Source organism: Macaca thibetana, chromosome 17 (assembly GCF_024542745.1).
Source record: "Macaca thibetana thibetana isolate TM-01 chromosome 17, ASM2454274v1, whole genome shotgun sequence".
Lineage (NCBI taxonomy): Eukaryota > Metazoa > Chordata > Mammalia > Primates > Cercopithecidae > Macaca > Macaca thibetana.
In genome coordinates this window covers 362,458-390,389 of record NC_065594.1, presented here as the reverse complement: position 1 = coordinate 390,389, position 27,932 = coordinate 362,458, and the positions used below count along the sequence as shown (strand labels likewise).

Genomic DNA, 27,932 nt, shown 5'->3' with positions numbered 1-27,932 from the left:
TGCCTCAGTCTCCTGAGTAGCTGGGATTACAGGCGCCTGCCACCATGCCTGGCTAATTTTTGTATTTTTAGTAGAGATGGGGTTTCACCAAGTTGGCCAGGCTGGTCTCAAACTCCTGACCTCAGGTGATCTGCCCGCCTTGGCCTCCCAAAATGCTGGGATTACAGGCGTGAGCCATCACGCCCAGCCAAAATTCATTTTAATGACCATCAAAAAGCTTTACTGGAACACTACCATGCTTATTTATATATCATTTACAGCTGCTTCTGTACTACAATGGCAGTGTTGAATATGAACATATGACCTGCAGAGCCTAAAGTGTTTACTATCTGGCCCTATACAAAAAATGTCTGCAAATTCTTGGTCTAGAATACAAATATTTTTCAAACTATATTCTAATGTATTTTAAGTTTTATATAGTAAATTCCAAGTACAATAGACAAATGCACACTGTCTAGTTCACAAACTTCTGAACACAACTCACTCTTATAAATTCTTTTTTTTTTTTTTTTTTTTTTTTTTTGAGACGGAGTCTCGCTCTGTCGCCCAGGCTGGAGTGCAGTGGCCGGATCTCAGCTCACTGCAAGCTCCGCCTCCCGGGTTTACGCCATTCTCCTGCCTCAGCCTCCCGAGTAGCTGGGACTACAGGCACCCGCCACCTCGCCCGGCTAGTTTTTTTTGTATTTTTTAGTAGAGACGGGGTTTCACCGTGTTAGCCAGGATGGTCTCGATCTCCTGACCTCGTGATCCGCCCGTCTCGGCCTCCCAAAGTGCTGGGATTACAGGCTTGAGCCACCGCGCCCGGCCTCTTATAAATTCTTTATCTGAAATCTGTAATTAAATTGTTATCACGATGCCTTAGAAGCTAATCAGCATTTAAGCATGCTATCCAGGGAGACATTCTGTCTGTCAACAGACACAATGTAATCTGGGACAATAAGAATCCATCTGGACTGGGCGTGGTGGCTCACGCCTGTAATCCCAACACTTTGGGAGGCTGAGACAGGCGGATCACAAGGTCAGGAGATCGAGATCATCCTGGCTAACAAGTTGAAACCCCATCTCTAATAAAAAATACAAAAATTAAAAAAAAAAAAATTAGCCGGGTGTGGTGGTGGGAGCCTACAGTCCCAGCTACTTGGGAAGCTGAGGCAGGAGAATGGCGTGATCCCAGGAGGTGCAGCTTGCCGTGAGCCAAGATCACGCCACTGCACTCCAGCCTGGGAGACAGAGCAAGACTCCGCCTCAAAAAAACGAAAAAAAAAAATTCCATCTCACAATCTTAAATGTTCATTATGGTCTCGAAGCGAGCAATCAAAAGAAAGAATACCCGCAATGAAATAGCTAATGAAATAACTAAAAAGTTAAAATAAATAACTGTCTTTCGAGACAGTGTGTGCTGTTCAAACTTAATTTATGTTACCTGAAATATAAACCACATAAAACTATTAATAAATGCTTAATTTTTATACAATATAAATTCTTGCCTTTCTTCCAATATCATCATTACAAAAGAGTTCCTCCATATCTGAACATGTATTTCACTATAAACTATATTATAAAACGGAAAGCTGAATCACCACCTGAATATGGGAAAAGGACAGAGGGATAGGGAAAGCAAAGACCAGCAGGACGCCCAGTGAGGTGAACGGCAAGGCTATGCATCAAAAAAAGGAATACAAGGAAGGAGAAGCAAGTAAGGAAGATGACGAATTCTACTGGAACATGTTAAATCTGAGATGTCTGTGGGCCATCCAAATTAAAACATCCAGTAAGCACTTGGATTATAAGGCTCTGAAACTCTGGAGCAGGCTGTGCTGAATATAGATGGAGGAGTCATCTGGGAACCAATGCCTGAAGTCCTACGTGTCAAATAGAGCCACAGGAAAGTGTACAGAGTCAGCAACGTTGAGAATTAAGATAGGAATGCCAATATTTATGGGATGAGCAAAGAAGGAAGAGACTATAAGCGAGATCAAGACGACTCTGGTCAAAAAGGTAGGAAGAAAACACAATGAAAGTGGGTTTTTTTTCCCAAGACCTTATGGAAGGAAAAAAAATCAAGAAGTTTGTAAACTTCAGTAGGGCAGAATGCAACCCAAAGTATTCCAACATATTTAAAGTCTTAAGATTAACATATTTAAAGTCTTGCTCTTATGCAACAGTATACTGATGGTTATCCAAATCTAGCACAAGTGATATCCAGTGGAAAAGTACTTTAAATTAGGCAATAAATTCATATAACTAAAATTAAATTTAACCAGAATTAAATAAAAAGATTAGCCATTCTCATTTTTAAAACAAGTAACAAACTTGTTCATAAACTGCTTAAGTGAAAATAGCTACAAACCCAAAAATTGTTCAAATAAAGCAAAAAAGGGTTAACTTTCAAATTCAAAAGTTATTTGCATGTGGTTGTTCACAGCTGACAGGAGCAGCTGTCTGGTTTGTCTAGACAGCTGTTCAGATTTGGTAGAGCTGTTTCCAGTACTGCCAGCAAGTTTTTCACCTTTTCAAAAACTGCTGGAGTGGAATCGACTTTCAGTCAAGTGCATAATACAAAGACTTGGACTTGGATTCGTATCAAAACAATTCCTGTCAGATGAAGCAGGCCACGGAATTTCAAAATTTAGTTACAATTATCCCTTTGATCTTGACAGTGGTTTCAGCCATCATTTGTCTGATTTTAAAAAGAAACCACAAGGTGATTTAATGCTCAGTCTGAATATTTCTATAGAAAATATCTTTTATATATACCCATGGATAGATAACCTTGTTCTAGATATCTTAAAATACATACCACGTAACTACTTTATTTTAAATGGTTCAATCAGAAAAAGGCAGTTGAAGGGCTCATCTATATTTTTAAAACAAATGAAAAGAAACTAAAATTAACAATTGGGATTAAGCAAAATAGCTTTTCTACTTTTAATTGGTTTTTACTTGGACTTTTGTCCTTATCATTATATCTAACTAACTTGTATATTCAACCTATAACTGCAAATTAGCATCCAACACATAAATGCACACACACAAATTGTTTGTCCAGCTTTTGACTGCTCTATTAGGATACACATTGGTCAATGTGGGAACATACTGCTTACATCTTGGTATTTAGCCAATAATAAAGAGGACTGTCTAAAGTTATACATGAGATAAACTGCTATTCAATACCAACTTCACTAATGGCTCATAAATATAAGAAGTATAAAACCTACACTCCAGAATAGCAGTTCTCAAACTGTGGTCCAGGGATCCCTGAAGCTTTTTAAAAGCCTGTCAGGTTGCCTGTGACAAGAAACTACTGCATAAGCCTATGAAGACAGTATCTGCATCACCCACTGTCACTGTCACACAGGTAAAAACTATTTGCATATAACATGAAGACAGCAGCTGCGTTTCCCATTCTCACTGTCACACGGGTTAAAAGTGGATTAAGTCTGATATTATAGATTTACAAAAACGCAAAACAATGCTATTCTTCTCATTAAACTTGCTTTGTTTTCAAAAATACAGTTAATTAAAATGTTACTTATGTTAATATGTAATTGTTTCTTATTGTTACTTTTTAACACATTATTTTGTAAAGTTTCGTTTGAATTTTTAATAGGATAAACATAGCCTATATAAAGAAAAGTTCTTTGGAGTTCTCAATAATTTTTAAGAGTATAGAGGGGTCCTAAAATTAAAAGTTTGAGAACTTCTGCTCTAGGATATTAAGCCCTTCATAACTATGTGACATTTTTATAAATTAGCAAGAAACTTTTAAAATAATTTCTATTTAAGCAGCTATATTGATGAGAAGATAAGACTTTAGGGGAGAAAAGCAATCTGTTTTGTTTGACTTAAGAAACACGCCAAGGCATTTCCTCTCTTCTATGGCTCTTGCTACCAGAGAGGAAGACTGCAACTTACTGTGAAGAAAAGCTCCATAACTCTGCTGTCCAGAAGAGTCTCCCGCCAGGACTCTGTTGGCTTCAACAGCACATTTTGCGAGGATTCAAACATAGCTATATAATGTCTGCCCAGTTATTTGGTGTCAAGGTCAACAACAATAACATTCTTACTTTGTCTAAAGTATAAGTGTATCCTAAATATAACAGGAGCCATCTAGAAAGAATTTGTAATGGTAACAGTTTAAGCCTCTTCACATATGCTACATAATTCATGCATGAAGCTAAGGAATAAAAGGCATTAAGTGCCTGGGGGAAAAAAGAATGTTACAGGAATGTAAGGTAATGCTTTCATTGTAATTATGTGTCATGCTGTAGGCATACAGAAACTTTGAGAACCAGAGAATTTAATAGTGGCAACAGAAGGAAATACTCTTATTGCAAAGCATATGCCAAAATTCATGCAAAAAGAATCAATTTCTGCAAGTTTATCCCATCATTTCCCCCAATATCTTGCAACAATTAACACCACATATACAAAATGTGAGTCTCACATTGTCTACTTGGAAAAATAGCATTTTTTCCAAAAGAAATATATTCACTGGGAAAACAAAAGAACAAAAAGAGTAAACACATATAACATCAAAGAAAAACAACTCCCACACGTCATAGTATCTAAACATCAAGACAAAGAAATAATCCAACAAAAAACTTCATAGATGCTTATTTAAAATTCCCACAGACTAAAAAGCAATTTATATGGTGTTCAGGCATTCAATTTCAAACATGCTTCAAACAGAATACTGTTTTACCATAAATAAAGCAACCATCATATATATTTGTAGGTTTTTATGAATACTATTTATTGATACCGCCACAGTAACTGAGGCTTTTAAGAAATGAGAAAACTTGGCCGGTCATGGTGGCTCACGCTTGTAATCTCCGCACTTTGGAGGGCCGAGGCGGGCAGATCACCTGAGGTCAGGAGTTCGAGACCAGCCTGGCCAACACAGTGAAACCCATCTCTACTGAAAATACAAAAATTAGCTGGGCGTGGTGGCATGCACCTGTAATCCCAGCTACTTGGGAGGCTGAGGCAGGAGAATCACTTGAACATGGGAGGCGGAGGTTGCAGTGAGCCGTGACCACACCACTGCACTCCAGCCTGGGTGACAGGGAGAGGCTCTGTCTCAAAACAAACAAACAAACAAACAAAAAACAGTGGTTATGCCCCTTCCATTGGTAATCAAATGTCCAGCTAAAATACTTCGACTATGCAACTCAGTGAGAAATCTTAATGACAATCACCCAGAGCTATCGTCTGAAAAAAGTAGATAGAAATTCAAATACTATATTTTGAGTAAAGTCTAAATCGTTATTTTTACAGAAAAATTATTATTCACAGAGAAAATTAAAGGCTGTAATAATGCTCTGGAAACCTTTTTTTTTTTTTTTTTTTTAAAGATTATTTGTTAACCCCCTTTAAAATAGCTAGTTCTATTTGGTCTCTGAAGAGCAAGGGGGGCACTATGAGTTGTTTCAAGAAGAAAAGTCACTGCTTGTTTCTGAAAAGTCACCCCCAAAATCCTCTGCAACTCTCTCCGACTGGTTAACAAAAGTGAAACTCAAATCTGGTTCATTTAAACTTCCCTTCTCTCTTCCTTTATCTGCCCCCTTGTGGAGGTACAGGGAAAGAGGTGAAGGCCAAAAAAGCCAAAAGAAAGAAGCCTGATTTTAAAAAGAGGGGAAAACAATCAGCCCGTGAACACTAAGAGCTATCAACAGACAGTGAGCCCATTTTCTTACAAGGCACCGATCGTGGTCTAAGGCCAATGCTGTGTTCTTCAACCAATACTACAATATACTGATTTATCGGACACCTAGGATTTGCTTCAAAATAGTCTAGGGATGGCAGAGCACAGATGAAACAAGACTGGCTGTTTAAAGCTGGGTATTCTCTCTACTATTGTATATCTTTGAAAGTTTCCACAATAATGGGATGGCAAAGGCTTTAGCACATGAAATAAATCTTCTGAGTAAGGCAATCAATTATTTGTGGGGGGTGTGTGTGTGTGTGTGTGTGTGTGTGTGTTTAAAAATGAGACAGCATCTCACTATGTTGCCCAGGGAGGTCTTGAACTCCTGAGCTCCAGCGATCCTCCTGGCTCATCCTCCCAAAGTGCAAGGATTATAGGCATCAGCCAGCACACCTGGCCAATTCTTCATACTTCATAAAAATTTAAATACATTTCACTTACTCTTTCCTAGTTTTACTTCTCTTTATTTTCAATATGCCAAATCTAACAAACGAAATATACATATGTAACATTTTCAACTAGGAAAGTAATGATTTTGTAATATTTCATATGCTTATAAAAGGTGTTATGATTTTATTTTTAAATTAGTTAGGATATGAAACAGATAAATGGGTTCACATAACCATAACAAAATGGTTGGCCTCAAACCTGACCATTTACCATGTTAGTAGTTAGCAGATGTATGATCCCTGAGAGTAAGAAGGCAAATACTTCAGGTACTGTAACTGCAAGAGAATGAAAGCCCAAACCTCCCTTCAAGAGCTGCAGACAGTTCAAGTACAGAGGACAACACAGGTGGCAGAAACGAAGGGAATCATATTCATGAATTTTGCTACTTCTGGATATATGAAAAACTCTATTCCAAGTAAATGAGGAGAATCTCTCACATTCTAATTATGCCTTCCAGGTATAACACAGCAAGGGGGGTAACAGTGTGTTTTGGTAAGAGGGAGATGATAACCTAAAGATTCAATAAATCTTACAGAAGTATCAGTAAGAAAATACAGGAAGAAATCTTACAAAAGGAAACTATTAAACCTAAACCAAAATTCTCGTATAATTCTCTCCTCTACCTTTTTATAAATTATAGAAAGCATATACTCTATTAATACTTCTGGATATCAATTATTTACATTAAGGGAAAATGGACATGAGTTTTAAAAAGGACTTTTTCCAGATATAAAATGGAATTCACTGCAATGGCTCATGTAACATCAGATTCAAAATAACCCTGAAATCTGATTTTTTAAAATCTTGGTCTAGCCTCTCCTAATCATGGTCTGTTTTTCAGCACACTGTCCCTGGTGCCCAATCCTGTGGCCAATTTTCTTCAAATGTTGGTAACCAGAATATTTTTAAGATTATAATTCCTTATATGTGGCCAAGAGCATGGGAGATTTATGAGTTAGTATTTAATATCTATCAGAAAATACTTTTCCCCGTAATTATTACAAAGCTCCGTGTTACTTTTGTTTTCCAATCCCAAACCTGGAAAGGATTTTTATCTCTGGCATGAGGTCTGTCTTCTAACAAGAATGCACACTTGTAATGCTCCATGCAAAGAGGCTACACTTACCTTCCACTGAAAAACTAATCTACAACACCACAGACTTCACCACCTTCTATCAGCCAGCCTGGCAATACCACTAATAATACCACTATTATATACCATAATAAAAATGCACATGTACTGTATTATAGTTTTTATAAGACACAATTACAATCCTGTAACTACAAATCATATCCCACTCTACTAAAAAAAATTAATATTCCCAAAAGCATTTAAATAAACATAAAACAAAAAGAACAGTATAATAAATATTTATATGGAACAGCATTAAAATGTTTATACAGAACAAATATTTAAAGACAATGCTATTCTGACAAGAAATATGTTTTAGTCATCAGATTGTACCGTGAAACTGCTGAAGTTGCTGCCCCTGAATAAGAGACTATGCCGGCTCTATGTGGGAGGGAGGCTTACTATGCATTCTATAACGTTTACTGTTACCTAAAATATTGTTATTATTCATGTACATGCATTACTTTTCAATTTGAAAAAAAAACCTAGTGAAGAGCATATCACAATGTGGGCAGAATAACGATATACAAATCTGGACCATATCTTTACATTCAAAATAATATAAAGAATTAAGGTAATTCATTTTTAATCAGGTATTCTCAAATGACTATTTCTATCTGTATGTATAAGAAATAAAAAAATAGTATTTCAACCCCAGATAATTCTTACGGATTCTTATAAGAAATCAAAAAACACCATTTCCACCCCAGATAATTCTTAGATGCTTAACTTAAAAAACAAACAGAACCACTCCACCAGAATTCGGAAATCTAGCACTACTATTCTTAAAGCAGTATTTTAAAAATAATTTCAAGGTTAAATAAAGCAATACTTTCATTTAAACATAATTTTAATAAAACAATAGTTTCCTTTTAAAACTTTCAAAAGTTTGATTTATAGTCACCACTTTAGCATTTTATAGTATCTGGACATTACATTCTTTATCTTTTACAACGAATATGTCACCAACAAAAGAACAGTTTGACAATGAACTGATTATTCACTAAACTGTCTCTCATTATATGCTAATCAAATTTTATGAGACATAAAAGTCACAAAAGATTGGAACTAAATAGCTATTATTTCACCAAAGTTCAAACGAGAGTATAATTCAAGAATTTTCTTGGGCTATGGCTTTATATATTTTTCAAAAATAAATACTGAATGCATGCAATTTATATTTTTATCAGAATGATTCATTTGTAACCAAACAAACCACAATTCCATCAATAAGAAAGCCAAACAGAGCTGCTTTCAGTCTTTTGCTAACCCTCTATCTTAAAAAAAAATCTGTCATACACATCTGATCTTACTTTACCTTCCCATGTTCTCACCAAATCAAAGAATCAGGACCTTCAGCACGGTGATTTTTTTGCGGGGGGTGGTCTCTGTACCAAATACAAGTCCACTCCCTCGTAGCAAGAGTTCCGGCAAGGGATCCAATTCTGAAGTGCTAAAACCCAACCAGTCTTCTAAGCTCAACGCCATCATAATCCCTCGGAAAATCAGTTCCAGCTACATATAAATTCGACTGCACCACAGAAGAGTGAAGAATCAACTCTCCATTCCCTGCCCCCTCTCCCACAACAATCCTATCTAGCTCTAAAATTCTCCACTTAGGAAAGCTCACCAACTTTGAGAAATCAAAGGCATATATAAATGTACCACCTGCCCTATTCTGTAACTGCATGGCCAGAGACAAACATACACCAGGCCGAGAGCCAGAAGGACAGCTTAATCGCACCCTGTACTGACTGTCACTGGATAATCCTACTAAATCTTCGGTCTCAAGTTCTCATACGACAAACGGCATTATCATTAAATACGTACATCTTAACATGAAGGGGGGAAAACATCATCTTTGGAAATACACACGTCCTTAAATATGCAATTAAGTTTATCCACTAACACTTTCAGTAAGGGTATCGTTTTGTGATTGTGAATGACACTCAAAAAAAATAATTAAATGAGGCATACAATAGCTACACATTATCCTCAAGCAAATACGGACAATCTGAAAATTTCCTCTGCCTATTCTTATGATTACTTTACAATACAGATAGATCTTGTAGCAAAAATGGGCATTTCACATAAGGAATAAATGCTTTACTCCCTTCATCTTTCCATACTATTTTTTACCCTACTTCATCAGTAAAACAAAGTTTCAGGAGGTACAGCAAGCCCATTTTCTTTCTTAAATATTTAATCCCTTTCGCTATTAAATTTTCTAACAACAAAAACTGCTACTTCTCCTTCTGGCACAGCACAGAACCAACGACCCCAGTCTTACAGCCCACACAGTCCAAGCAACCACAAATCCTTTGAAAGACAGGAGTGACCTTACCTGAATGTTTTCCCAAGCCTTGCCTCCAAACAGTAAAGGCTGGCTTTACTGGAAATCCAATTTAGGTGAAAGCTTCTGTATCCCATTACTACTCTATAATCCAGTTAGCTTTCCCCAAGAGATTAAGTTTAAAAAAAAAAAAGTTTACCAAAACCAAATCAGATCCACAAAAATAGAATACCAATAAAAGGCAGTGTAACCAAACTAAAAAAAGAAATATCACTGAAGCCAACATACCACACATACCTGCCAAACATTCTTGTTACAAAATGATATTGTCACTTATGATTAGGATTGCCAAAACCCTTAAGCATTTATGGACACCAGGTGAACTACTAGCCGAACTATATTTATAGTAAACAAACATCCAAAAACTGAGCTAATACTTCTGAACCAGTTTCCTTCAATAATTAAATAATAAATATATAACAATAAATATTTACTGAGCATCTGTGCTAGGGTCTAACAATGCAGTGAGCAAAAGCATGGCCCATGCGTTCACGGAGTAGGTAAACAGACACCACTGTTCTCCCTCAATATCCGGAGGGGGACTGGTTCCAGAGCCTCCTGTGGTTACCAAAATCCAGAGATGCTCTGATATAAATCCACAGTCTCTCTTATAAAATGGCATCGTATTTGCATGTAACTTATAAACATCCCATATACCTTAAATCACCTCTAGATTAATTATAATACCCAACACTATGTAAGTGCTATGTACATTGTTGCACTGTTTTGAAAATTTGCATTTTTTTAATTGTTGTATTGTTATTTTTTATTTAGAATATTTTTGATCCTCAGTTGAATCCAAGGATGTGGGACCCACAAATTTGGAGGGCTAACTGTACTTAAATAATCAAAGGAATGAAAAATTACAGCGAGAAGGGAGCCAAACGGGAAAAAAATCATATACAACATGCAAGGGGAGAACACAGCAAAAGAAAGCCAACCTGGTCTAGGCTGAAGTACAATTAGGAGGGGATCAGGCAAAGACAGAGGACCCGGCAGAGAAGCCGCACGTGCCAGAAACAAGGCAGAAGGCACGTGGCCTGCGAGTGCAGCTCTACCAGAAGAGCTACGAGAGGGAGGCGGTGACAAGATCGCCCCGGACCCTAGCGCCCACTTTCAAACGGGGAAGATGGTATGACGGAGGACCACAGGACTAGGACACTTTCTTTGCACAACAACGATCTAAAACAGAATGAGAAGCAAGTCAATTGTCTCAAGAGTCTCAGGGTAACAAGGGGCTACAAAGTGCAGAGGAATTTACCCTCTGGGTGAACATCTACCAAATCCCAGAAACTGTGGACTTTGCACCACTGGGTCTGGATAGGTGGATGCTTTCATAAATCACCTGCTGCACATAGAAAACCCACATATAATAATCCTCAACAAATATAATGGTTTGCAGATAATATAATCATGTATATAATTCATTAGCATTAATAAGCAAGTTCAGCAAGATTACAGGATACAAGATCGACATACAAAAATCATTTGTTTTTCCCTGTACAGTGTGAAAATGAAATTAAAAAACAATTTACAATTGAGTAATAAAAGAATACTGACAAGTCTGAGCAACACAGCAAAACCCCATCTCTACAAAAATCAGCATCATGAAGCGTGCTACAGTCCCAGCTACTCAGAAGGCTGAAGTTGAGAGGATCGCTTGAGCCCAAGAGGTCGAGGCTGCCGTGAGCCGTGATTACACCCCTACACTCCAGCCAGGGCAACAGGGTGAGACCCAGTCTCAAAAAAAAAAAAGTACTTAGAATACATTTAATAACCTTTTACTCTGGAAACTATGAAACAGCGTTGAAATAAATTTAAAAAAAAAAACTTTAATAAATAAATCCAGGCCAAGCACAGTGGCTCATGCCTGTAATCCCAGCACTTTTGGATGCCAAAGAGGGAGGATCACTTGAGCCCAGGACAGTTTGAGGACAGGCTGAGCAACATAGTGGGACCCTGCCCTACAAAAAAATTTAAAAATTAGCCAGGTGTGATGTGTACCTGTGGTTCTAGCTACTCGGGAGGCTGAGGCAGGAGGATCACTTGAACTCAGAGGTCAAGCCTGCAGTGAGCCATGATCATGCCACTACACCTCAGCTTTGGTGACAGAGAAAGACTCTATTTGTATAAATTAATAATAATTTTTAAAAATCAGAAAACTTAACTTTGTTTTTTGTTTGTTTTTGTTCTAAGAGACAAGGTCTTCCTCCGTTGCCCAGGCTGGAGTGCAGTGGTGCAATCATAGCTCAAGGTAACTTTGAACTCCCAAGCTCAAGCCATCCTCCTGCCTCAGCCTCCCAAAGTGCTGAGATTCAGGTGTTAGTCACCATGTGCTGCATCTACTTTCTTTTTAAAGGGTACAATGCCAGGTAAAAACAGACAATAGTTGGAAGAAATACTGATTACTCAAAAAAAGAGAGGACAAAAGAAAATACTTCACAAGGGCTTTATACATATGTGTGCTTTAATATTCTATCATTCTCCTTGCAATTCTATCAGTTTAAAAAACTATAATAAAACACATCTTACCTGTCGGTAACAGACGATGGTGACTACCTGATTCCTTGAAACATCATCTCTTTGCTTCCCAAACACACCCTGCCTTGTTCTCCCATCCACTTGTCTTAATTGGCTTTCTTATTTTCTTTTGCTTCTTCCTGCTTTTTAACTACTGATGCACCTAAAGGTCCTGACATGGATCCTCTGCTTCTCCTTGGACCATCTCTCTTACTTCCTTAACTTCAAGGGCCCCATCAGAGCACTCTCCCACAACTTTATCTCCACCCCAATCTCCTTCTATCTTCTACCAATGGTGCAGCTGACCTGTGTAAAGTGGGTTTCTAAACTGTGGCATGATGGCTACTTTTAAAGGCTTCATTAAGACATAATTCACACAGTACGCAATTTACCCACTGAGTGTCCAGTTCAATGATTTTAGCATATTCACAAATTTGTGCAACCACAACCGTGATCTAATCTTGGAACATTTCCATTGTGCCAGAAAGACCCCATATGCTTTAGCAGTCACCTCCCACATTCTTCCAATCACTCCAGTTCTAGGTAACCACTAACCTTTCTGTCTCTATAGATTTGCCCATCCTGGACATTTCATACAAATGTTATCATAGAATTTGTGGTCTTTTGTGAATGGCTTTTTTCACTCAGTATAATGTTTTTTACATATGTTGTAGCATGTATCAGTAACTCATGCCTTTTTATGACAAGTAATATTCCCATGATATGGATATACCACATTTTATTTATCCATTCATCAGCTGATAGCCATTTGGGTTGTTTCTACTCATATAGTATGAATAGCCTATTCATATAGTACTGCTCTGAACATTCACGTACAAGTTTTTGTGTGGATGACTATTGATACTTTGGGTCCAATAATCGCCTGTGTGGGGCTGTTCCATGCTTTGTAGGATGTTTAGGATGTTTAGCAGCATCCCTAGCCTCAACCCAACAGCTGCCAGTAGCATTTCCTGAGTGGTTACAATCAATATTGTCTCAAGACACCACCAAATGTACCAACCGTACAAAATTGTTCCTGGATGAGAATCAATGTTAAAGAGTTATGATTTGTTTGTTTTCTTTTTCTTTCTTCTTCTTCTTTTTTTTGGAGACAGTCTTCACTCTATCCCTCAGGCTAGAGATAGAGTGCAGTGGTGCAATCTCAGTTCACTGCAACCTCTGATTCCCAGGCTCAAGCAATTCTCCTGCCTCAGCCCCCAAATAATGGGGTCACAGGTGTGTATCACCACACCTGGCGATTTTTTGTAAGAGATGGGGTGTATTAGTCCATTCTCAGGCTGCTGATAAAGACATGCCCGAGATTCAGCAATTTACAAAAGAAAGAGGTTTAATTGGACTTACAGTTCCACGTGGCTGGAGACATATGGAACAATCATGGCGGAAGGCAAAGAAGAACAAGTCCTGTCTTACATGGATGGCAGCAGGCAAAGACAGAATGAGGAAGACGCAAAAGTGGAAACCCCTGATAAAACCATCAGATCTTATGAGACTTATTCACTACCGTGAGAACAGTATGGGGGAAACCGTCCCCATGACTCAATTATCTCCCACCAGGTCCCTCCCACAACACATGGGAATTATGAGAGTACAATTCAAGATGAGATTTGGGTGGGGACACAGAGCCAAACCACATCATGAGGTTTTGCCATGTTGCCCAGGCTGGTCTCAAACTCCTGAGCTCCAGCGATCCACCAGCCTTGGCCTCCCAAAGTACTGGGATTACAAGCATGAGCCACTGCACCCAGCCAAGTTATGATTTCATTAGTGAAACTTTGTATGAGCACAAATCTTGACCTAAGAACACTGTAATACAAGTTATTAACTATGATAGCATTAATGCCCTTAAATATTAATATCTATTTACTCTTTACATTATTTTGTCAGTATCTCTCTATGCACATCCTAGAGCCACTGCTCAGTCAGCTTCAGTTGGTTTTCTCAATATTTTAATTAATATTTTAATACAGTACTTTATATAAGAAATTACCTTTTCAGGCTGGGCACAGTGGCTCACGCCTGTAATCCCAACACTTTGGGAGGCCGAGATGGGCGGATCACAAGGGTCAGGAGATCGAGACCATCCTGGCTAACACGGTGAAACCCTGTCTCTACTAAAAATACAAAAAAATTAGCCGGGCGTGGTGGCAGGCACCTGTGGTCCCAGCTACTCGGGAGGCTGAGGCAGGAGAATGGCATGAACCCGGGAGGTGGAGCTTGTAGTGAGCTGAGATTGCGCCACTGCACTCCAGCCTGGGGGACAGAGCAAGACTCTGTCTCAAAAAAAAAAAAAGAAATTACATTTTGGTCTTGTTCTGTTGCCCAGGCTGGAGTGCAGTGGTGTGATGACAGCTGACTGCACCCTCAAAATCCTGGCCTCAAGAAATCTTCCCACCTCGGCCTCTCAAACAGAAATGAAACCCTAAGTCCACACAAAAATTATAGATGAATTCTCACAGCAGCATTATTAACAATAGTCAAAAAGGGGAAACAACTCAACTGTCCATCAACTGATAAATGGATTTTAAAAGTGGTATATCCATACACTATTATGGCAATAAAAAGGAAGGAAGAACTGATTGATGCTGCAGGCTACCAAATGATCTTGAAATCATTATGCTAAGTGAAAGAAGCCAGTATGGGTGCAGTGGATGACACCAGTAATCCCAGCACTTTGGGAGGTCGAGGCGGGCAGATCACTTGAGGCCAGGAGTTCAAGACCAGCCTGGTCAACATGGTGAAACTCCATCTCTACTAAAAAATACAAAATTAGCAGGGTGTAGTGGTGTGTGCCTATAGTCCCGGCTACCCGGGAGGCTGAGGCAGGAAAATCGCTTGCACTCAGGAGGCGGAGGTTGCAGTGAGCTGAGACTGCGCCACTACACTCCACATGGGAAACAGTGAAACTCCGTCTCAAAAAAAAAAAAAAAAAAAGAAGCCAATCACAAAGGACCACATATTATATGATTCCATTTATACGTCAGGTCTAGAATAGGCAAATCCATCGACAGAAAGTGACTGCTAAGGACTGGAGAAGGTAGAAATGCAGACTAACTGCTAATGGACACAGGGTTTCTTTTTGGGATGATGAAAATGTTTTAAAACTACTGACAATTATTGCTGTACAACTCTATGAAGATACTAAAAAACACTGAATTGGCCGGGCGCGGTGGCTCAAGCCTGTAATCCCAGCACTTTGGGAGGCCGAGACGGGCGGATCACGAGGTCAGGAGATGGAGACCATCCTGGCGAACACGGTGAAACCCTGTCTCTACTAAAAAAAATACAAAAAACTAGCTGGGTGTGGTGGCAGGCGCCTGTAGTCCCAGCTACTCGGGAGGCTGAGGCAGGAGAATGGCGTCAACCCGGGAGGCGGAGCTTGCAGTGAGCTGAGATCCGGCCATTGCACTCCAGCCTAGGTGACAGAGCAAGACTCCGTCTCAAAAAAAAAAACAAAACAAAACAAAACAAAACAAAAAAAAACACTGAATTATACATTTTAAATGGGTATATAGTATAGTGTGTGAATTACATCTCAATAAAACTATTATTGAGGCTGGGCACGTTGGCTCACGCCTGTAATGCCAGCACTTTAGGAGGCTGAAGGAGGAGAATCACTTGAAGCCAGGAGTTTGAGGCCAGCCTGGCCAACACAGCAAGACTCCATCTCCACAAAAATTAAAACAAAAAAATTAGTCAGGGCCAGGTGCGGTGGCTCATGTCTGTAATCCCAACACTTTGGCAGGCCAAGGTGGGTGGATCAACTTGAGGCCAGGAGTTCAAGACCAGCGTAGCCAACATGATAAAACCCGTCTCTACTAAAAATACAAAAATAAGCTAGGTGTGGTGGTGCACGCCTGTAATCCCAGCCATCTGAGTAGGGATTACATGCCTGTAATCCCTACTCAGATGGCTGAGGCATGAGAATCACTTGAACCCAGGTGGCAGAGGTTGCAGTGAACCAAGATAGTGCCACTGCACTCCAGCCTAGGTGACAGAGCAAGATTCTGTCTCAAAAATAAATAAATAAAAACAAAATTATCTCAATATAAAAAGATACAAAAAAGAAAGCAGATTAGAAAAAATTATGAATGAGGATTGTTACTCACAGTCTCATTTAACATGACACCATTCTAAATTATCAAAACACACAAACATTTCCCACGATTTATTATTTGTCTATCCTGAGACAAATTTTATTTTATATTTTATTTTATTTTTATTTTATTATTTTATGTTGAGACAGGGTCTCTTCTGTTGCCCAGGGTGAGTGCAATGGCATGATCATGGCTCATTGCAGCTTCAACCTCCCAGGCTCAAGCAATCCTCCTACCTCAGCCTCCCGAATAGCTGGGACTACAGGCACACACCACCACATCTAGCTAATATTTGTATTTTTTTTGTAGAGATAGGGTTGTGCTATGTTGCCCATGCTGGTCTCGAACTCCTAGACTCAAGCAATCCTCCCACCTCAACCTCCCAAAGTTCTGGGATTACAAGAGTGAGCCACCGCATCCAGCAGATAAACCATCTTTTAAAAGGCATCAATTCAACACTTTTAAACTAAGTTAAATTTGATTATTTAGACCCTCTGCATGGTATAAGGCTGCATAATTATTCCATTCTTTCCTTACTGATTGAATGGTAGATCTCCAGGTAATTTACAAAATTAGAAATTAGTCAGAATTGAGTTCCTTGAAATTGATTTCCCTAATGAGTGCTAAATCTGTAGCTTAGTTTAATCTCACTGCCAAGTTCTTTCTCCCACACTTAAAGTTAATCCACTCAAAGAATACTTAGCTGTAGTGCAGTCAGCCAACAAATGGCACTATATGAAAAGGTCACACCAGAACTCACTTACAAGCCATGAAGCAAAATATCCTCAAGTCGAAAACCAAGATATACTTTCTTTAAACAAGGAATTATTTCCTTTGGCAACACTGCAGTATTGCTTATCATTTTCAGATGACAGGTTTTCCAAAGCTTTACCTAAGTACTTTATAAAATATTGTGTGTGTGTGTAACTTTTAGACAAGCTTTGTTTCCAAACTCCCAGAGAACTGTTTCTTTTTATGAAATAGTCACTCTCTACCAACTGTATTTCCCTTAAAACAGACACTTTAAAATATATGCAGTGTAACTTTTGTTGATTTTTTTCCCTACATGTATAATTAATATTTTGATAGCTCCATATGGACTGATATTTTTAAAATATGTCTCAAGGTTTTTCAGTATCTTTTCTTTCCCCACTGAAAACACTGGAGCAAGAAGTTGAATCCAATCTCTCTCCCCAACTGCAAGATCCTGTTGTGGTGGTCCCCACAGCTATCACCATTGGCTCCCCTGAATAAAATCTGCCTTATTTAAAAAAAAAAAAAAAGAAAGAAAAAAAAAAAAACCCGGAACAAAAATATTGACACACTGAAAGGGAAAATTTCTTAAAAAGCAAACCTAAGCAATTAGACACCTCTTGACAACCAGAAAGAATTAAGGTAATATATTAAAGACAAAAGTTGGTTATTAGGAGAAAGATGATTACAGAAGAAGAATAAAAGGAAACGGTGACTGACCTTGCTGTAAGCTTTGCCCCACAACGCAGCAGCTCACATGACCGCTTTCGGGAAAGAAATCTGGGGAACTCATGGTTGAAGGAGTCAGACGCACTTTATCTGACACAGCCTTTCTACTACGTGAATAGACTAAGTTTAAAAGGAAGAAGGAGTTACACCCCACCACACTCCTTAAATGTCATAATTTTACCAGCCACAAATAATTAGTGAGTTTCTATGTATGTAAACGTAGCTCCTCTTGGCTCTGTTACAATAAAGATTACTCCCACCCTAGATCTCTGATCTGACTTCACATCTATTTCCTGTCTGCTTATCATCGGTCTTTTTCTTCTGAACAGACTCCCAGATTAAAGACATCTAGAACAGGTCACATTAAATTTCCTATACTGCAGAGACGTACTGGATCAACAAAGAAGAGTGTAAAAGACCCCTAGTTATATAATGAACTATTTAATTCAAGGGGCTATTATAGAGCTCAATAAATAGCAAGTAACTCCTGAATGTTTTAAATGCAGTTTCATTTAATCCACACAACAATCCACACCCCCATTTTACATTTGGAAAAGCTGGGACTCAGAGAGGCCCAGGAGATTTCCCTAAGATCAGCAGAGGCTTGAATCCAGATCTATCGGACTTCACACAGCAAATGGGTAGCCACTGTATACTATTATCAACAGGCAGCAGATATCCTAGCACCGCAAATGAGACAGCGGTTCCTTAAAGTTTATGAAACACAAGTATCTCTACTTTAAGTAACTAATTTAAAAAGCAGATACATGCATTGATAATACAACCCACTTAAACTTCTGAATAATTTCCTAAAAGCAAAATTCTCATCTTTTTATACCGGTAAAGGCCCTTGAAGAACAAACATATTACTAACTTATTATCTACACTGCACTCCAAACTAGCTTTCAGTCAGTCAAACAAAAAATCAGACATAATTACATGTCCAAGGAAAAAATGATTCAGTTTCTTAAAAGGTACTTTCTACCTGTTTTCTTTTCCTTCCCTAAGAATATTGCTAATTCTAAATTAGCAATAGCTCCGTCATCCACCACGTTTCTGTATATTCTAACTTCTTCTACAAAGGAGTAAATAAACTTTTAAATTTTCTAGTATCATTCTAGTATCCAGTATTCAAACTTCTTCTACAAAGGAGTAAATAAACTTTTAAATTTTCTAGTGTTATTCTAGTATCCACTGTCTTTTGGCATTGTAAGATAAAGAAATTAAATTCTATTTCTTAAAAAAAATCTTATTTTCTTTCAACATGTTTTATAAAAGCTGCAGAGGTTAAAGACTCCAAGCAGTAATTAAGTCACCTATGAAAATTACCACAGATAAACTATTAATTTGTTAAAAGGATATAATTTGGAGGAAGAAAGTTCCAGCTCAAGACTTGATTGGCGAGTGCAAGGTAACGCTGAAACACTGAAGACATCTGAGCACTCAGGTTTTCCCGCCTGCTGAACTCCTGCAGAACTTCAACAGTTAACATGAAGATCTGACGAAGGTCTTCTTCCTATAGTCAATAAATCACAAATATTTTATATGAAAAATTTATTCAAAATGTATTCCCTTTTAGAATCATGAAACCAAACAAACACCTTAAAATTTCCAATGGAAAACACAATTTCCTTAAGAACGTGTTCCATTTTTAGGCCTCTACTTGTAATTTACATCGCAGTAGCTTTCGAGTGACGCCAGCTGGAATACGTGTACTCGGATATAAATGCTACTTCCATAGAGAGGAGAGTCTCTGACAACTTCTGCAGAGCTGGAGGAGTCAGTTGCTATAGTGCAGAGCCCTAGGATTTAAGCCAATGCCTTCACATAACTTTACTCCAGAGCCAAACAATACATACAAGACAAAGAGCCCGCACCATCTGCAATAACGTTTGAAATACATGGCCTTCTGGCATTCTTCCAGACCTATTTTTAAGGCCAGCAGAGTCCCATCAATTGAATTAGTTATATCTAAACACAATAAGAAATAAATAATAAACTAAAGATCTTTATAGAAGTATTTTTTTAAGACTAGAATTAAACGAATAATTTTAAACCATCAACTGCATTCACCAAACCTATCACTTTACTGTATCCTTTGAAATCAAAAAACAAATCCTGAAGTACAGGCTATCATTCAACTACATAAAAATATCCTCACGTCATTAGGAATAGATGGAGTAAAAAGTGAATGATCCGATAATTAAAACTCAAGAACGAAACTACCAATACCTGAAAAACTCTTTTGCAGTTACCATGGAATTCCATGCTCAATCCAATGTTGCTAGTTTTACTCGAACTTGAAAATTCACTCAATAGTGCAGTCAGAATAGAACAGGCCAGAGTTTGCTGTAATTGTTTGATAAGAAATAATTGTGAGGCATTACGGTTTCAATGCTTTGTTTCAATGCATTTTTCAAACATAACAGAACATTTTCTCCCTAATTTTAGATCTTCCACTGCGTCTTTAGATCTCATAACAGTCAGAAAATTAGATACGACAAAATAAATATTAGCTCTCCTTTCTAAGTCGTCTGGTCAGTGTTAATAGTACTTCCTCAAATGCTGTTATACAAATCCATCTCACACTTGAACTCAGGACACACTGTTCCTATTCAATAGTGGAATTCAAACGGTATTTTAAAATAATCAATGTTGAAGGTATTATTTTGTTTAATTCGCAGAACAATCTATATCCTCATTTTACATTTGAGAGAAGTGACTCAGAGTACTTATCTAAGGCCATCTGAGATTTCAACCCATGTTTGTTTGACTCCTTGTTGTGTTTGTAACATGCATTCCCAAATAGATGAAAAGTAAAACAAATTTTATAGTGTCCAGAATTTTATAGCCAGGTAATACCCAAAATTTTTTAAATAGAAAAATGAAGATTTTTCCTTCTCATTGTTTCTATCCAACAGGCTCTTCATATCAAATCATTGATTTTATTCCCAGACTATTTAGCGTCAAGGTACCAAGGATGGAAAGAGGATACAAATTATCTTGGCAACTTTCCAGGAGTTAAACAGAAATATGCACACTACCTCTGAACAACCGAAAGATTAAAGTCAAGATGATACTATTTATGCAAGCTCATCCAACAGCTGAACACAGTCATACCCACCCACCAACTGCAACTTCTTTGTTCAGAAATGCTTCTGATGTCAGTACCTTGACCTTCCAGATACTTATCTTGGCAAATCTTAGCAAATAACTTCATGATATTAAATTCCTAAAAATTGGCATGAAATATCTGTTGAAGGTGAGTGATGGTTCCATGAGTGACTAATAGACAATTTGTCCATTTTGTGTATGTCAGAAATTTTCCTTTAAAAAAATGTAAACATAGGCTGGACACAGTGGCTCAGTCTGTAATCCCAACACTTTGGGAGGCCAAGGCAGGCGATCACCTGAGATCAGGAGTTCGAGACCAGCCTGGCCAACACGGTGAAACCCCGTCTCTACTGAAAACACAATAAAATCAGCCGGGCATGATGGCGGGCACTTGTCATCTCAGCTACTTGGGACGCCAAGGCATGAGTATCGCTTGAACCTGGGAGGTGGAGGTCGCAGTGAGCCGAGATCGCGCCACTGCACTCCAGTCTGGGCAACAGAGTGAGACTCCGTCTCAAAAAAAAAAGTAAACTTATTCTTATTTGCCTCTTAATCTCAACTAAAACAAGCGTGACTTGTTTATTATATAGCTAATATTACAGCTAATATTTATGAAAGGCACAAAACCCCATACATGAAGGAAGTGTCTCAGACTTTTCCACACCTGGAAGTAAGCGGAAATTCTCGAGGGAATCCAGGGGTGTGATCAAAGATGCAACAATGAAAGTTCTCTGAATGCTACTGGTTTGGCATAAACACACACATTTTGTAATTTTACTTCAAAATATACATGACTTAATATAAAAATGTCCCCTCCTCCCAAAATCTTCAAGAAACCCATTTAACTGCCTATGTATGGCCCCAGGCTCTTGGAGAGAAAGAAGCCAGGCACTGAGGCCTCTCACAGGAAAAACAGCTGATCACATATTTCTGTTGTTTTCTGTTTAAAGGGATCTCAAACATTCAGAAAGTAGAATCCCTTCATTTTGTGGTTAACAAAATGGTTTTCAAAAATTTTCTTTTAAAATGAGTAATGATTATAGTGCCAGCAATTAACATTAGATAGATACATTTAAATAACATCAGGATCAACTATAAACATGATTTTTAAACACAGCTAGGCTTTGGGGAAAGTAGACGTTAAATCAAATTAATGAGATTCAGAGAAAAAAGTTAATTCACAATGATCTAATGATGAATCTCAAGATCCTAGGATCCTAAAAGCATTTTTTCATTTAGACTTAGCTTTCCACTTATCCTAAGACTCCAGTCAATAAAACATTATAAACACACCTAAATGTTTGAGAAAACTTGTCTTACCAAAAACAGAAATTAATTTCTGACTCTCAGATGAGATAACCTATTAAAAACAGAATTCACACATAACATATAAAAACCTGCAAGCTGAAAGAACCTAGAAGCACTCATTAAACAAATTATTATTCTTACAAATAAATAATCTATACTAATTTTTCACAAGTAATTTACAACTTTCCACAGATTGTGTTTTACTGCATTCACCACAAAATGCCTTATTTTGAAACTACCACCATATTCAAGTCTTCAGGAACATCTCTCTAATTAATGATCACAACCATATGTATTCACAAAAGCTTTACTTTTTCACGTGAAACAAACATTTCCCAAGATAACGTGTGGTTTATGGTCAAGATGAGAAACAAATGAGTGAAGGAGAGGGGCAGGGCAACGACAAGTGAAAGCCCTGCTAAAGCTCCTCCTGCAACTACCAACTTCATCACACAAAACAAGGAGCCCCGTGGCGTGGAACTGCTTTTTAGTTACAGCAAGGAACACGTCCCACCACAACAGCAACTTCCACACTAATGAAGTACAACTTCACCCACAAAAACAAGTACATTCGTAATCGATGATAATTTAGAACAAAATGCACTTATAGACTTAGCCCCCTGAACACATAAGAATCTTTTGTTTTAAAATAATTTTTCATCCTACAAAAATATACTTCTATCTTAGAAAAACCAGAAATTATAGAAAAGCACAAAGAAAATAAAATTGTCTACAATCCTATCATCCAGGAGTTATTACTGTAACATTTATAGCTTTCTAATTTTTTAGTGCACAGATATAAATTTTTATATACCATTGATATCAACCCATATATAGTTTTACATTCTACTTTTGCACTTTATACCTATGAAATAAAAAGAAAAAAATCTAACAACAAGTGTGTTCTATTTAAATACATCATTTAAAGACTTAAGAAATACATAAAAATAAATTATCATACAGCATTGTTAGAGGTATTGCAAGAACTCAAATATTCCGGCTTTGACTGTATCTACAGTTATCGGCTTCCAAAGAACTAAAACTCAATAGGATATTTTCATCATTAAAAGATACCAAATAGTATAAGCTCTCCTTAATTTGGAAATCCTGTAGGAATATGAGATTACCATCATAAATATTAATCATACTACACTAGTCTGGCTCAAAGGTGCCAAATGAATAGAGACTCCTGGAGAATGATGAATAATTAAACATTGATTATACATTAAGAGAGCAAAGTACTTCAACACATATCAACAAAGTATTTCTCCCTATTCATAGGGGAATTAAACATATCACTAAATGTCTAGGACTCACTTCTAAATATGTTTGCTCATTTTCAATATTTAATTATGGATTAAATCCCCTTAAAATGAAGTTACTCTCACATTGTGTTGTAATGAAGATCGCTAGGGAAGCAAGCCAAAAATAAAACTCCCAAGGGAGAACAGAGGACAGCTTCTTCCCAGGACAGAGAGGAAAGAAAAAACATTCAAGCATCAAATCTGCCGAGAGGAGATCACCAGCTTTAGCTTTTCTTACCCTTGAAGAATGTTCTTATCTGCCTCCTTCAGTCGGCTGGTCTCAGTGGGCATCCCAAGTGCACCCCCGAACTCACCCTCTACTGACCAGTATCTTCGAGTGCTGCCCCTCTGGCCTTTGTCAAAGTCAGAGCCAGATATTTTTCCCTATCAGAGACAGTGGCTCTGATACTTCAGACAGCCGGAAACAAAAGCTGTACTAATCAATGTCAGTGAAATCGGATCAAAGTTGACTGACTGATTGATAAAAGACTGCCATACTAAAATTCACAGGAATTTGCTCAGTATAAAATACAAATCTTAAGACTTCTAAGAGGTTAATACAACAATACTTCACTTATCTAAGATCATAAAGAATTAAGTTAATATCTGTTAATTTTGTAAATGCAGCAAGCAAATATTTTTAATGAAACTTCCTATAAATTTTTCTTAAGGAATTATTTCTATGGCAATTATTATATGATATTATAGTTAAGTGACTACTTGGAAGCTACCAAAACATAAGGAGCCTTCCACCCGTTGGCAGCGTGGTGCCAGATCCCAATGCTTGTTGATTTATGTCTGCTTCATAGCTTTTCTCAACCATCCTTTGTTGTTGTCTATCATTCACTGCTGCTGGCAATTTGACTGCCACTAACGTGTAGTTCTAAATGGATCATTTTCATTTGCTCACAAGTTAGAAACCAAATAAAATTTATTAAAATTACATCTAAAATAAATTATAAATAAAAACACTCTGCAGGACTCTCTTAGGAGTCCAATACAAGAATCCTGTTTGAATCAGTTAGAAAATCTGGGCTCTAACAGTCCAAGATTTCCTTCTTCAAATAACTGTGGTCAAAGCCCTTCATGTACCTTGACCTCAGCTTTCTCACCTATAATAAGGGCTACCACCCTCTGCTCTTCCTAAGTTTCGTAATTGTCCTAAGGCTCAAATTGGATAATGCTTAAAAATACCATGTAATTACACCAGGTTACAAGAAGGTAAAGTAGCAGCTGTATTTTTTATCATTATCATAAAAAATAACAACCACCTATTTCGGCTTTTTTAAATTCTATTCCTTGATGATGATCTACATTCTGCAAAATTAAAATTACTAAATGTGTTACACCACTTAAAAAAGAGAGCTATAGGCCGGGCGCAGTGGCTCAAGCCTGTAATCCCAGCACTTTGGGAGGCCGAGACGGGCGGATCACGAGGTCAGGAGATCGAGACCATCCTGGCTAACACAGTGAAACCCCGTCTCTACTAAAAAAATACAAAAAAAAAACTAGCCGGGCGAGGTGGCGGGCGCCTGTAGTCCCAGCTACTCCGGAGGCTGAGGCAGGAGAATGGCGTAAACCCGGGAGGCGGAGCTTGCAGTGAGCCGAGATCCGGCCACTGCGCTCCAGCCTGGGTGACAGAGCAAGACTCCATCTCAAAAAAAAAAAAAAAAAAAAAAAAAGAGAGCTATAACTGAAGCTGTATCGATAATTAAAGCAATATAGCAGATGTTCAGTAAATGCTATTTGGATTAATGAATCAATGTTTATTTCCATGCCCAGCACCATGTTAACACAACAGAAGTTGGAAAATAAATGATGTGTTCCCTATTTTTTGGTTATTTAGACATTTCTACGAGAAAATTTTAATATGTCAAACAAGTAGAAGACCAATGTAATGAGGTGTCAAGGTTATAAAAAAAAGTCTAATTGTCTTCTTTCACTGAAGTACTGAAAATTCACAAGTTAATTCATGGGCTAACAATTTAAGTAACTCTTATCTTCACACTGAAAGTCTTATAGCAGTATTCTCATTTATTTCTAGCAAAAGCCATTAATTTCAAGCTAGTGAAAAAATGCCCTTCAGAGATAGCTTGCCTCACTCACCAGCTTACTGTCACAAGCCCAAGATACTCAAACACTAACTCCAGCTGACAAAATAAAATACTCTTGTTCAGAGAGAGGATTGTCTCTTATAATAGCCTGGCTCTTACCCCAGGAGCTTTATTACCAAGAATAAACGTTATGAAAGGTTGCCATACATAAAGCAGACTTCCAGCTGCTCTTCTATGCAAACATCAATGAGACTTATGATAAGAGAGATTAACTTGGCTATCACATCCAGGGGCTGCCGTAGACACGTGAATTTCTCACCCACTTCTCTCTAGTATGGCAAAGAGGAAGAAAGGATACTTAAATGCTAAATTAAACAGCTTTAAAAGTGATTTAACGTATGCCTACCACTTTCAAAGGAAATAAGACAAATACAGATTATATATTTAAATACAGATTAAAATTTTAACTTAAAATAAAAAAAATTCTGCTACTTTCCTAGGAAGGCAAGTTTCCATATCCCTCCCAAGTTAGTACTGATAGCAGGTCTGACACTACTGCAAACTGAGACGAAATAACCACGGTAACCTTTAAAATCATGGAAGGAAAACATCATAACTGCCCACAAGCTTGAAACAACATATTATTTAATAACCATACAGGCAAGAATTAACGAAGAATACATCATTTTTTATACAAATTAGATATAATCTTTCCATAAAACTGTAGAGAACAAAGTCTTTAAGAAAATTCTGAAAGCATTTAAAGAAAGGCTAATGTGTTGGTTACCTGTATTTTTTAAAAACACGCACAAATTGGCAGAGTGTGGTGGCTCACACCTGTAATCCCAGCACTTTGGGAGGCTGAAGTGGGTAGATCACTTGAGGTCAGGAGTTCGAAACCAGCCTGGCGCAAATGGCAAAACCCCATCTCTACTAAAAATATAAAAATTAGCCTGGTATAGTGGCATGCGCTTGTAGTCCCAGCTGCTCGGGAGGCTGAGGCATGAGAATAGCTTGAATCCAGGAGGCGGAGGTTGTAGTGAGCTGAGATCATGCCAATGCACTCCAGCCTGGGTGACAGAGCGAGACTCCGTCTCAAAAAAAACCCACACACAAATGATTAGTTTTCACTCATAGCATAAACATTTTCTTCTGCTTTTCCATACTTAAAATATTGTTGGAGAGAAAAACACATGATTTACTATAGTTCACTTCCCAAGATTCTATGAAGAAAGCAGTGACAGACTACTAGGGAGAGAACACAAATACTTGCTGAATAGAAGTGAATATTATCACATTCATTTTACATATTAGTGAACTAATGCCAAGAGAAGTTAATTTAAGTTAGGTTGGCAATAAATGGTAGAGCTGGGATTTAAACCCAAGTGTGAATCCAAAATCAGTGTTCTATTATAGTACACTGCCTCTAAACCTGTATAAATGCAAACATGAGATGAGTACAGGGAAATGGACCATCAAAAATCAATTCTTGGCTGGGCGTGGTGGGTCACACCTATAAGGCTGAGAAAGGAGGATCACCTTGAGGTCAGGAGCTCAAGACAGCTTGGGCAACATAGTGAGACTTCACCTTTACAAAAGAATTTTAAAATTAGCCAGGTACAGTGGCACGTACCAATAATCCCAGCTGAAGCTGAGGTGAGAGGATCACTTGAGCCCAGGTGACCGAGGCAGCAGTGAGCTATGAACATGTCACTGCACTTCAGCCTAGGCGAGAGAGCGAGGCCCTGTTTCTAAAACAACAAAACAAACAAATGAAACCAATACGCTTCAAAAGCGAAGGGGGAAAAGCCAGACTACACACAGACAGTTTCTGGCCAACGACGGTCGATGGAAATGTCCCTCTAGAAGAGATGTGAGGGGAAAATTAGTTACCTAATTTAATGGTTCATGAGGTCAACTCTTTCTTCATCTATAGAAAACCTTCAGTTAATTTTCTCTACTTTTCAAATCTCTCTTAAAAATCACCTTTATAAAGTTTCTAGCCAATACTAAATCAATGTTCTGATCAGTTATCATTCTCCTTTCTTACAGAGGTTTTAATCATCTTGTTCACTGTCATTTATGTCTGAGACTAAGAAAATATTAAGTAAATTCTTGAACCACTTACAAATTCTTAACAGTCCAAAAAGAAGAGAGGATGATATATGAAAATGTCTCAACTTCATTTTTTAGGCCTTCCTAATGAGCTAGTTTCAAGCTACTAGGCAAGGACAAATAGGAACAGTGTATGCATTTAACTTGCCATATAAAGCAGAGAATATTTTTCACATTTAATGTTTTTAATACAGTCGCCAAAATAAATTTCATCCTGCAATCCTGAAATTAAATTCTACTTTCCACTATTGATTTCCTACTATTATAGTAGTTCT

General features: G+C 37.8%; 4 protein-coding genes across 22 annotated transcripts in view; 2 read left to right on the top strand and 2 right to left on the bottom strand.

The window, feature by feature from the left end:
• The window catches only part of MRPL57 (mitochondrial ribosomal protein L57), a 407,990-nt gene that overhangs the window by 111,108 nt on the left and 268,950 nt on the right, over window positions 1–27,932 (top strand). The window lies entirely within an intron of this gene.
• The window catches only part of SAP18 (Sin3A associated protein 18), a 556,924-nt gene that overhangs the window by 292,706 nt on the left and 236,286 nt on the right, over window positions 1–27,932 (top strand). The window contains exon 1 of one of the 16 annotated variants that reach the window (XM_050766779.1): window positions 5,414–5,418. The exons of 13 other annotated variants lie outside the window; for them this stretch is intronic. The gene's annotated coding sequence lies outside the window, so the exon portion shown is untranslated. Of the gene's footprint in view, window positions 1–5,413; window positions 5,419–6,632; window positions 6,638–9,137; window positions 9,142–27,932 lie in introns of those variants that run through there. 2 more of the 16 variants (XM_050766778.1, XM_050766772.1) reach the window with 2 other exon arrangements.
• Window positions 1–27,932, bottom strand: part of EEF1AKMT1 (EEF1A lysine methyltransferase 1) — a 351,602-nt gene that overhangs the window by 136,895 nt on the left and 186,775 nt on the right. The gene's annotated exons all lie outside the window — the stretch shown is intronic.
• The window catches only part of XPO4 (exportin 4), a 113,676-nt gene that overhangs the window by 48,416 nt on the left and 37,328 nt on the right, over window positions 1–27,932 (bottom strand). For all 4 annotated transcript variants that reach the window (XM_050766730.1, XM_050766728.1, XM_050766729.1 and 1 more), the window contains 3 exons: window positions 19,995–20,111; window positions 19,125–19,278; window positions 3,916–4,028 (listed from right to left, as the gene is read on the bottom strand). In XM_050766730.1, coding sequence (XP_050622687.1) covers window positions 3,916–4,028; window positions 19,125–19,278; window positions 19,995–20,111 — 384 coding nt within the window. The remainder of the gene's footprint in view (window positions 1–3,915; window positions 4,029–19,124; window positions 19,279–19,994; window positions 20,112–27,932) is intronic.